Below are 12,233 nucleotides of genomic sequence, written 5' to 3'. Positions count from 1 at the left end.
CTCTTATTGCCGGGCCTTGTCTCACGAGGCCCCAAGCTGCTGCACAAAGTCTGAGAAAAATTTTGAAAGGTTGTTGGAAGGCGAATGACCCAGTTCAGTCAAAGCTGCAACGAACGAGGGAACGTGGTGTTCCCCCCTCGTAAACCCCTCCCCAGCCCTTCATCTGAGCCGACGCTATGGAGGCAAGGCGCAAGAACGGCACAGCGGACGCTACAGAAGCACGCACTCCCATGGGCGTGCCGGCACAGGGAAGAGAGGAGCTTGCCTCATCAAGGCTTTGTCGCATTCAGCTTCACACACTCAGCTGAATCGCGTAAATGTTGAGCCACATAAAGGACTTTGGAGGTCACAGAACCATAGGAAGCTATAACGTTAACTTGTAAAAATGATTCTGTAGGCCGTTTACATTCATTTGGCTGATGCTTTTCTCCAAAACAACTTAGTGTTCAGGGAGTTACACTGATTTACTCATTTATAGAGCAGGGTAATTTTTATTTATTTTTTTTAACTGGAGCAATTCGGGGTAAGAACCTTGCTCAAGGCTACTGCCACTGGAGAAATTTCAGCCTTTTGATTCCAAAGTCTCAGCTCTAACCATGGTGCAACCTACTGCCCCATTGCTTTCATGAATTAATGTGCTTTTCTGTTGCTTTACCCTTAAAGTATTTGCCCTCAGCTGCTCAAGTAAAAAATACTGCGTAGATGGATATTTTAAGTTTTGAAACCAAACACTTTAAGTCACTGTGGAGAAGGAACAGAGCAAAATTATGTTAAAAATAGGGATGGGTTAGACCACTCAAAACAACATGTTTAACCATAGCTTTACTAAATGTGATAGCAATGCTGGTTTAGCCTAAATACATGACAAATACTATAGTAAGTTTAGGACTTTGACATTCATTTAGCAGAGACTTCTGTCCAAGTGACATCCAATGAACTCTGTGTAGTGTTATCAGCCCACACACCTCATTCAGCAAGTTGACTTACACTGCTAGATACACTTCTTACATTGGGTCACTCATCCATACATCAGTGAAATGCACTCTATGTCCCTCACACAATATGGGTGATTTTTGGAGTCACCAGTCCACCTGAACAGATTGTCTGTGGACTGTGGGAGGAAACCCACGCAGACTGAACAGGGATTGAACCCATGTCTTCCCGCACCAACCAGGTGCTGTGAGAGAGCAGTGGAATTCGCTGCGCTGCCAACTTCTCTCCAAAAGAAGTAACGACAACTTGAATGTCTCTAAACTTTACATAACGCTCACACTTTTAATCCGGTCGCATGTAAAATGTTGCCTTTTATTTTGTTCAGAATGCGTTGTAACATCAAGCTTTTCTTTAAGCATCAAAGCTTTTCTTATAGGTTCAAGCTTTTATCACCGGCGTTCTTCTTCGACACCATCACTTTACCCACATACAGAACATTCAGTGAAAAAAGCGCAAAATTTGCAGAAAATGCCAGTTAGCACTTGCGCAACAAAGGACATGGGATAACTGAATGTCGCATGCATTCCTCCATGGACCGCTGTGTTTCGAGTCAAAATGTCCACATATTAGGGATGAGTTTGCTTATAAAGGCAGTGGGTGTGGTGGCGCAGTGGGTTGGACCAGGGCCTGCTTTCCGGTGGGTCTGGGGTTCGAGTCCCGCTTGGGGTGCCTTGCGATGGACTGGCATCCCGTCCTGGGTGTGTCCCTTGTGCCCTGAGCTGTCGGGTAGACTCTGGTTCCCCGCGACCCTGTATGGGACAAGTGGCTCAGATGGCGTGTGTGTTGCTTATAAAGCAACACATATTTTACATTGTATAGATGTCTTCCCCTACTCACTGGTTCTGTTTGCCAGTTCTTCTGCTCATCAGTTCCCACTTTGGAAACTGGCATAATATAGAGATTATTCTACCATAATTTGCCTGCACAAAGTTAAAAATGTGCAGGGTTATGTAAGGGGTGTCTTAGCGATGGAGTCCACAGTGCCTTAGTCACTTTGAACTGATTGAAGTTAGAGAGCCTGGCACATACCTCACTCCTCAGAAGCTGCCGTTGCAAGTGGTTTCTGTGGCCTAAAAGAGATGATACTCTCATTCTTTTACTTTTTCTCTTACGTGGAAGCAGTGACAGTGCAACCTCTCATAATCCAGATTTGATTGATATGACTTATTACTGTAACCAGAAATAAAAAGGTTTTAAACTGCCATGACATACACCTCATCTTGTGGTTGTGACTTTCTTTTTTTAAATATTTCTCATTGCGTCATTTGCTCTGTTTACTTTTCAGAAGGTGTGAACGTGGGGGACTTTACATGGAAATTTACATTTTCCCTATGTTTGCAGTTGACGTACAGTACATGTGTACTTAAAACCAACGTTTGTTTCATAGCTCTTGTCATTCTGTTTTTCAGCCCCGACAACATCGGTACCTGCTGGTACATCCTCCTGTCTGGCTCTGTGTTCATCAAAGAGTCTATGTTCTTACCAAGAAGCAGGTACGTCAAAATAGCAAAGCATTCGTTGAACATATCAACAATGAGAACTGAACCTGAGCAATTGCACCTAGATGAAATTATCAGTATTAAGTTATTTACTGTCTAATGGAACTGGAGTGTAATCTGTGTGTTTCAGTTTCTGTTTTCTGAACATTCCATACAAGATTTATTATTATTATTTATTTATTGTTGCACCATTGTGTCAGATGCATTGGGTTCCTTGCAAAGTTAAAGATCTCTGGTCCTGCTTAAGGCACCAGCTACTTCCCAGAAGTTCGTATTTACGGGCATGATTAAACTCTGAATTAAGGAATGCCAAGCTGGGACCTCCAGTTGGACTTCTCCTTCCTGGCTACAATCCTTGAGAACCCTGTTCCTCACCTGGTTCCCTGTTTACACCTTTGAAAGGGTCGGAGGACTGAGGTTTTGACCATACATTCAGATCTGGCTCAGTGAAAAAGGAGTGTGCGTGTCTCCCCCCCCCGGGTTCCAATGGAACGTTCGTTTCAGCTGAATGGGCGGCTATAGAAATTGCCCTCCATGTGCACATGTGTGTTACTCTGCTCTATCAAGGGTTGAGTTAATGTACAGAGTCAGCGTAGTGAGTCCGGTAAATACGAAGTAATAATGGTTCATCACGAGGGGGGCGCAGTGGTTTGGACCGGGTCCTGCTCTCCGGTGGGTCTGGGGTTCGAGTCCCGCTTGGGGTGCCTTGTGGCGGACTGGCATCCCGTCCTGGGTGTGTCCCCTCCCCCTCCGGCCTTACGCCCTGTGTTACCGGGTAGGCTCCGGTTCCCCGTGACCCCGTATGGGACAAGCGGTTCCGAGAGAGAGTGTGTGTGTGTGTGTGTGTGTGTGTGTGTGTGTGTGTGTGTGTGTAAAATGGTTCATCACTTTGGAGAAAAGCATCTGCTGAATTAGTAAGTGTAAATGTAAAAAGGTGGTGTAAAGTTGAATGATGAAGTGACTGACCTTCCTTGTACTGAGGGGAGGAAGAGCGGATCCTTCCCTGCAGCAGCATGAGGACAGGAGACTTTTGAACACTGCAGCTAGGAAATTGGTTTTGACACGGAGGCTCGGGGGACCCTGGTGGGAGTAACTGGAGCTCATAAATGCACCACAGTGGCAACGGTTCTGCATTTCGGGAGCCATTGCTGTAGGCAAACCTCATATTCTGCTGCTCTGTATAAATCAGGTAGATACTGGTTTCGAGGAAGGACGACTTGGGAGGTAATTAAATAAAGAGTCATAAGAGAGCACTCTTCTATTTAGAAGCTTGCCGTGCAACTGGGAACACACGAACCCGTGAGTTTGTAAAAATTGCACAGAGCAACTGTGCAGCGATTGTACACGCACTGTCTTTTATTGCACTGTCTTCCAAAATATGATGAGCCGATTTTAAAAAAAAAAAAAAAAAAAAAAAAGGCGATGAGCTATGAAAGGGTGTCCTGTTCAGAGAGGGGCCAGCACTTGGGCTTGAGTGGTCTGCCTTTTATCTGCGTTACTGGGCTGCCAGCGTCAATGTTCTGTTAATGAAAAATTGTAAGGAAATCTCCTTCTGTACTCTGCCTCTCACATAAAATGAATATCGATCGCTCGTTTATAAATATTGCGCTTCCTCGTGGGAGCAGCTGACACTTCCTGGAGCTGTGTCCTTGCGTACAGCTTCGCTGGTGGGCTCCGTCTTGGCCTGCACCCAGTGATAACACAAGAATTTATGGTCTTGGTTTGATTCTGTGGGGCTCTAAACCCACAGCCATCTGGTGTAGACAGAGAAGCTCTTTGTTGAGCACATTTTGATCCCAGTCTGTTTAAACTGTAGGGTTTATTCCACAGGTTTCAGGATACAATGTAAATCATTCGTAAACCCGGTCAGATTAATGGCATTTATTTAGCTGAAGCTTTCCTCCAAAGTGACTAAGACTGTTTGGCTACTTAGGATGTTTTTTCCTATTTATACCACAGGGTAATTTTTGCGAGAGAAATTCGTAATAAGTACCTTGCACAAGGAGGTGAGATTTGAACCTGGGTCCTTCAAGTTCCAGGCAGTAGCTGTAACTACCTGTGGTACCCAGTGGCCCCTGTTTTGCTTTAGTAATTTTAATTGACTTTCCTATTGTGGCATTCATAATCAAGATAATTTGCTCAAACAGCAATTACTATATAGATGGGTAAATCATTGCAAGCAGTCATGCATCCAAACTCCACTTTGTAAGTCACTTTAGAGGCGGGCATCAGCTTAAAAGATGACAAATTAATAAACCGTAATCACTTTTCCTGCATTTCAATATTGGCAGAAGAAAGCCGAGTCCTTGCAGAAAGTTACAGTTTCCACAAAAAGCAGCTCCATTCTGTCAAAAACCAATTCCTGATGGCATGCAGCCACGCTTAGTTTTGGCATTCTTACCCATAATTCCTTTCATATGAAGGTTTAGAAGAGCATTGTTAGCCTTTTTCTGTCTGTAGTACATTTATTTATTCATTTGGCTGACACTTTTCTCCAATGCGACTTAGAATTATTTACCCATTTATACTGGTGGGTAATTTTACTGGAGCAATTTAGGGTAGATACCATGGTAACGTCCCTGAACTTCAAGGGTACTACAGCTCTAACCACTACGCTACTTGCTGCCTGTACAGTAGTAAAGTTTCTGGTTTTGTGTGGACCAATTTGTGTTTGGAATCCTTAACAAAAACTTCTGGGAAGAGATGTGTATGTGGTGTCGATGGGGGAGGTGGCTGTTTACTCTCCAGCTGGGGGCTCACGCGAAGGCTTGGCACACAATTAAGAGCTGGTGGGAGGGGAAACGGGGTGGGGAACAGCACACTGTACACATAGCGGACTGTCACAGTGGCCAAGTCTCTGCACGGGAAAGCACATTGTTCAAGGACTGCCAACATCAGCCCCCCCCAGGGCGAACGGCAAGCCAGTGGAGAGCAGAGCGGCTTAGATCTTAATCTCTGAGTTGTGCGTGGAGTAGCAGGAAGCTGGCGGTGAGTTCACGGTGGGCTGGGGCCGTGGGAGGGGCACACTGTTATTGTACGCGCTGGAAGCTAACTTTCCGATTTGAAAGCAGATTTGCTGCAGGTGAACTTTGTTCATGACTCTCTCTATACGTATATGCAAGAGGGAGGCTGCCCATCGCTGCCTTAAGAGTTAATGCTTTCCATGCTTCTAGTGCTTTAAGGGTGAACACTGCAGCGTAGCAGGACCTCTTTGAGACACTGTACGTCCTCCTTTAGTTTGTCGATAAATGGCGGCCTCAAACATTTCAACAACTCAAGTTGGTCTTGATCAGTAGCCTCGAACCAACGTGTCCATGTGCGACAGTGTCGTTGGGTTTGGACCCTGCTCTGTGCTCCTCTGCGCTGCTGACACCAGGCAATGTGGAGGCTACAGCTGTCACCTTGCATTTCAACCCAGGTTTGAATTCAGCTTGTGGTCTGCTGTCCTTGAGCATGGTAACGTCCCTGAACTTCTCCAGTCGAAATGGCTTGGATGTAAAAATAGACAAGTTTTTTTGGAGGGAAGCACCGGCAAACATATAGCGGTATATGTGAATCTGTAGGTTGTTCACAGGTGAAGGTGCAAGAGCTTGGAAAGTTTGCATGGCTTTAGACATTTACTTCTGCTCACATGTAAGAATTTTGAGTTATTAGCATCTTCACTTTTGTAGTTTTTTTTTTTTTTTTTTAATTTATTGTGTCAATGTTGAGAGGGGGCGCAGTGGGTTTAGCCGGGTCCCGCTCTCTGATGAGTCTGAGGTCTTGCTTGGGGTGCCTTGCAACAAACTGGTGCCCCCTCCAGCCCTGCGCCCTGTGTTGCTGGGTTAGGCTCCAGTTTGCTGCGACTCTGCTCAGGACAAGCGATTTCAGACAGTGCGTGTCAGTGTTTAATTAACATAAAATCATTTTTTAGCATTAACATTTCCATTGTTATCTAGCACATTCTATCATGTCACATTAACTTTTTTAAAAAAAAGGAATGTTGTTTTTATGTTTTTTTTTTTTTATATATATATATATATATATATATATATATATATATATAGGGGATGCGGTGGCGCAGTGGGTTGGACCGCAGTCCTGCTCTCCGGTGGGTCTGGGGTTCAAGTCCCGCTTGGGGTGCCTTGCGGCGGACTGGCGTCCCGTCCTGGGTGTGTCCCCTTCCCCCTCCGGCCTTACGCCCTGTGTTGCCGGGTAGGCTCCGGTTCCCCGTGACCCCGTATGGGACAAGCGGTTCCGAGAGAGTGTGTGTGTGTATGTATGTATGTATGTATGTATGTGTGCGTGTGTGTAATATAATATATATGTATCCAGCACGTGGCTCTCCATTTCACAAAGTACGCAGGAAAACTTGTCAATTATATACCTACTATAAATTCTCTTGAATCACACGATGAGAGTTACACACAGACACACGCACTTGAATACACAGCGTGCCTTGGCTGATGGCAGCGAGTGACAAAACAGCAGACAGAGAGAAGGGTGGACTTGATGTCCCTGTTCAGCTGGCGTCTTTGTGTCTCTTGTCCGGTGACTGTTTTGTTTTGTGCTGTTGGTTCTCTGGAGCTTTTTTGCAATTTCTTTGTTACAATACTTACATTCACTCCAATTTGAGTACTGCACCTTGCTTCTGAATTGAGCATCCATCCATCCATCCATCTTCCTCCGCTTTTATCCGGGGCCGGGTCGCGGGGGCAGGAGTCCGAGCAGAGTACTCCAGACTTCCCTCTCCCCGCACACCTCCTCCAGTTCCTCTGGGGGAACCCCAAGGCGTTCCCAGGCCAGCCGGGAGACATAGTCTCTCCAACGTGTCCTGGGTCTGCCCCGAGGCCTCCTCCCAGTGGGACAAGCCCGGAGCACCTCCCCAGGGAGGCGTCCAGGAGGCATCCGGAACAGATGCCCGAGCCACCTCAACTGGCTCCTCTCAATGCGGAGGAGCAGCGGCTCTACTCCGAGCTCCTCCCGGGTGACTGAGCTCCTCACCCTATCCCTAAGGGTGCGCCCAGCCACTCTGCGGAGGAAACTCATTTCTGCCGCTTGTATCCGCGATCTCATTCTTTCGGTCATGATCCAGAGTTCATGACCATAGGTGAGGGTAGGAACGTAGATCGACCGGTAAATTGAGAGCTTCGCCTTACGACTCAGCTCCCTCTTCACCACAACAGACCGGTACAATGACCGCATTACTGCGGACGCCGCACCGATCCGCCTGTCAACCTGCCGCTCCATTTTTCCCTCACTCGTGAACAAGACCCCGAGATACTTAAACTCCTCCACTTGAGGGAGCAACTCCCCCCTAACCCGAAGGGAGCAATCCACCTTTTTCCGACTGAGAACCATGGCCTCGGATTTGGAGGTGCTGATTCTCATCCCCGCCGCTTCGCACTCGGCTGCAAACCTCCCCAGTGCACGCTGCAAGTCTTGACTTGATGAAGCCAACAGGACCACATCGTCCGCAAAAAGCAGAGACGAGATCTCGCGGCCACCAAAACAGACACCCTCCGTTCCCTGACTGCGCCTAGAAATTCTGTCCATAAAGATAATGAACAGAATCGGTGACAAAGGGCAGCCCTGGCGGAGTCCAACATGCACCGGGAACAGGTCTGACTTACTACCGGCAATGCGAACCAAGCTCCTGCTCCGGTCATACAGGGAACGAACAGCCCGTAGCAACGAGCCCCGAACCCCATAATCCCGAAGTACCCCCCACAGGATGCCACGAGGGACACGGTCGAATGCCTTCTCCAGGTCCACAAAACACATATGGACTGGTTGGGCAAACTCCCACGAACCCTCCAGCACCCTAGTGAGGGTATAGAGCTGGTCCAGTGTTCCACGGCCAGGGCGAAAACCGCATTGCTCCTCCTGAATCCGAGGTTCGACTATCGGTCGGATTCTCCTCTCCAGTACCCTGGCATAGACTTTCCCAGGGAGGCTAAGGAGTGTGATCCCCCTGTAGTTGGAACACAATCTCCGGTCCCCCTTCTTAAAAAGAGGGACCACCACCCCGGTCTGCCAGTCCAGAGGCACCGTTCCCGAACTCCACGCGATGCTGCAGAGGCGTGTCAGCCAAGACAGCCCCACAACATCCAGAGACTTGAGAAACTCGGGGCGGATCTCATCCACCCCCGGAGCCTTGCCACCGAGGAGTTTTTTGACTACCTCAGCAACTTCAGCCAGGGTAATGGACGAGTCCCCCTCCGAGTCCCCAGCCTCAGCTTCCTCTACGGAAGGCGTGTCGGAGGGATTGAGGAGATCCTCAAAGTACTCCTTCCACCACCCGAGAACATCCTCAGCTGAGGTCAGCAGCGCACCACTTCCACTGTAAACAGTGTTCGTGGAACACCGCTTCCCCCCTCTGAGTCGCCGGACGGTTTGCCAGAATCTCTTTGAGGCCGACCGAAAGTCTTCCTCCATGGCCTCACCGAACTCCTCCCAAGCCCGAGTTTTTGCCGCGGCGACTGCCAGAGCCGCGCTCCGTTTGGCCCGTCGGTACCTGTCAGCTGCTTCAGGAGTCCCATGAGCCAGCCAGGCCCGATAGAACTCCTTCTTCAACTTGACGGCATCCCTTACTTCCGGTGTCCACCACCGTGTTCGGGGATTGCCGCCGCGACAGGCACCGGAGACCTTATGGCCGCAGCTCCGAACCGCCGCACCGACAATGGAGGAGCGGAACATAGTCCATTCGGACTCAATGTCCCCCACCTCCCTCGGGACCTGGTTGAAGCTCTGTCGGAGGTGGGAGTTGAAGACCTCTCTGACAGGGGCCTCCGCCAAACGTTCCCAACAGACCCTCACTATGCGTTTGGGCCTGCCAGGTCTGTCCAGCTTTTTCCCCCGCCATCGAATCCAACTCACCACCAGGTGGTGATCAGTTGACAGCTCAGCCCCTCTCTTCACCCGAGTGTCCAAGACATATGGCCGAAGGTCAGAAGAAACGACTACAAAGTCGATCATCGACCTCCGACCTAGGGTGTCCTGGTGCCAAGTGCACTGGTGGACACCCTTATGCATGAACATGGTGTTCGTTATGGATAAACCGCGACTAGCACAGAAATCCAATAACAACTCACCGCTCGGGTTCAGATCAAGGAGGCCGTTCCTCCCAATCACGCCCCTCCAGGTATCACTGTCGCTGCCCACGTGGGCGTTAAAGTCCCCCAGTAGAACGACAGAGTCCCCAGTAGGAGCGCTTTCCAGCACGCCCCCCAGGGACTCTAAAAAGTCCGGGTACTCTACACTGCCGCTAGGCGCATAAGCACAAACGACAGTGAGAGACCGTTCCCTGACCCGAAGGCGTAGGGAGATGACCCTCTCATTCACCGGGGTAGACTCCAACACATGGCGGCTGAACTGGGGGGCTATTAATAAGCCCACACCAGCCCGCCGCCTCTCACCTTGGGCAACGCCAGAATAGTGGAGAGTCCACCCTCGATCGAGTAGAGTGGTTCCAGAACCCAAGCTGTGAGTGGAAGTGAGCCCGACTATATCTAGACGGTATCTCTCAACTTCCCGCACCAGCTCAGGCTCCTTCCCCGCCAGTGAGGTGACATTCCAAGTCCCAAAAACCAGAGTTGGCGCCCAAGGTTTGGGTCGGCCGGGCACTCGGCCCCGACCACCGCCCAAATCACAACGCACCGGCCCCTTACGGTTTCTCCGGCAGGTGGTGAGCCCACCGAAGAGCGGCTCCACGTCATGGCTTCGGGCTGAGCCCGGCCAGGCCCCGTGGGCATAGACCTGGCCACCAGGCGCTCGCATGCGAGCCCCCCCCCCCCAGGCCTGGCTCCAGGGTGGGGCCCCGGTGACCCCATACCGGGCGGGGTAAACGGACGCCTTGCTTTTTCCTTCATAAGGGGTTTTTGAACTGAGCAGGAAAAAAAAAATCTGAAATGAATGTAGGACAGCCGAAATGGTGGAATCTGTACTACTTGATCGGAATGAAAAATAAGCTCATTTATGTGATGCACAATGTAGTGCTTTCAGTTTTTAAAGAATATAACATTAAATGGCATTAAGACACACAGGACGCGCGTCTATAACACATTTCAAGGTCAATCTCGGGAGGACAGGGTATCTGAACCAAGAAGTAAATTTTCATCAGAAAATCAAAATATTTTTCTTACAGCAAATTTAAGGAATATTTTTGAGCAAGTCGCTGACATAATATGTCCTGAAGGGGGGGAAAACAATGCATTTTACTAAAAGAAGCTAATACCATAGCCCTTACTGTTGAGAACACTTTTAAAAAAAAAAAACTTGGCATTTCAAGTGGTCTTCCGTCACATTTAATGAAAGCACAGATGTCGATGACACAGCACATTTACAAATATTTATAGGTGGTGTTGGCGAAGGTTATAATATTACTGAAGAAAAGTAACCTTAATCGTACTTAAACTACCAAAACCATTGATTTATTTGAGGGTGTAACTGAAACGCTGAAGTGACTTGGCTTGCATGCGACTAATAGACCCGGTTAAAAACTGAGTCAAGAGGCAAATGAAGTTGGAAATAACACTTTTGTAGTAAAATTGGGGCGCACAGTGGTACAGCGAATAGTGTTACAGTCTCACAGCACCTGGGTGGTGCAAGAGGACATAGGTTCGATCCCCACTTAGTCTGTGTAGAGTTTGCATGTTCTTCCTGTGTCTGCGTGGGTGCTCTGGTTTCCTCCCACACTACAAAGACATGCTGTCCAGGTTCCCCCATAGTGTGTGAGTGACAGAGAGAGTGTGTTCCACTGGTGTATGGATGAGTGACCCAGTGTAAGTAGTGCATCTAGCAGTGTAAGTCACCACGGTGAATAAGATGTGTGGGCTGATAACACTACGTAGTATCCATTGGAAGTCACTTTGGAGAAAAGTGTCTGCTAAGTAAATAAATGTAAATGTAATGGCTCTTGGTTTATTGAAACCAGCTTTGGTTCTGAAGTATATTTACCTGGGGTGGTGCGGTGCATCTTTTTGTTAACGTCCACTTTCTCTCTTGCAGCTTTGGCAAGCGTTCGGCGGGCAGCCTGAGACGTGGGTGCGAGTGCATCGTGTTGGAGCCCTCAGAGATGATTGTGGTAAGTAGGGATGGGTATCGAGAACCGGTACTAAATTGGTACTGGTTCTTGACTGGTCAGTACCGAAATATTGATCAGCTCCTGGAAAAACGGTGCTGCTATCTGTATTTATGTAACGTTAATTCATTACCTTCTACACACGACCATAAAGCAGTCCTTTTCAAATTCCTGACCATCCCCTAATGATGACGAAGCTGTCAGTGTCAGGTGATTACTTTTGATGTTGCGTAATGCATGTTCACATTGTGTGCTCTCCAGTCATGTTTGACACAGCAAAACATTTTAGAGTGTGGGCTCACTTTACTAAATCTAATTCAAATGCAGCTAAATGCAATATATGTGAAAAGGTAGTTGCGTGTGAAGAGGGTAACACCAGCGACCTCATGAAACACTTAGAAATACATTCTATAAATCTGAAGCAGTGCAGCAGGTTTGCTTTTTTAGCAAAGCAGCTGCTGCACCTAAGTCCTCGACTCGGTGCAGCCTCCTGGCTCCGATGCTGATGGGATTTTCCAAACTAAAAATGCGAGTGTCTCGACCTCGTCGACTCAAGGTAACACTCGTTCTCGTTGTAAAACTAGGTTTGTAGTTAACTCAGTCAGGACACAGTTGGCATCAGTTTTAAACACTCCTTCTCTATATAATTTCTGTATAATCTCTATATTGTATTGTTCTGT

The 12,233-nt window shown here is 48.2% G+C and overlaps 1 protein-coding gene across 8 annotated transcripts in view; it reads left to right on the top strand.

Annotated features, from left to right (window-relative positions):
• Nucleotides 1–12,233, top strand: part of LOC108930833 (rap guanine nucleotide exchange factor 2-like) — an 81,121-nt gene that overhangs the window by 28,102 nt on the left and 40,786 nt on the right. For all 8 annotated transcript variants that reach the window (XM_018746281.2, XM_018746279.2, XM_018746280.2 and 5 more), the window contains 2 exons: nucleotides 2,403–2,486; nucleotides 11,481–11,556. In XM_018746281.2, coding sequence (XP_018601797.2) covers nucleotides 2,403–2,486; nucleotides 11,481–11,556 — 160 coding nt within the window. The remainder of the gene's footprint in view (nucleotides 1–2,402; nucleotides 2,487–11,480; nucleotides 11,557–12,233) is intronic.

The sequence above is a fragment of the Scleropages formosus genome, chromosome 5, assembly GCF_900964775.1.
Source record: "Scleropages formosus chromosome 5, fSclFor1.1, whole genome shotgun sequence".
NCBI lineage: Eukaryota > Metazoa > Chordata > Actinopteri > Osteoglossiformes > Osteoglossidae > Scleropages > Scleropages formosus.
This window is presented reverse-complemented; position numbering and strand designations above follow the sequence as displayed.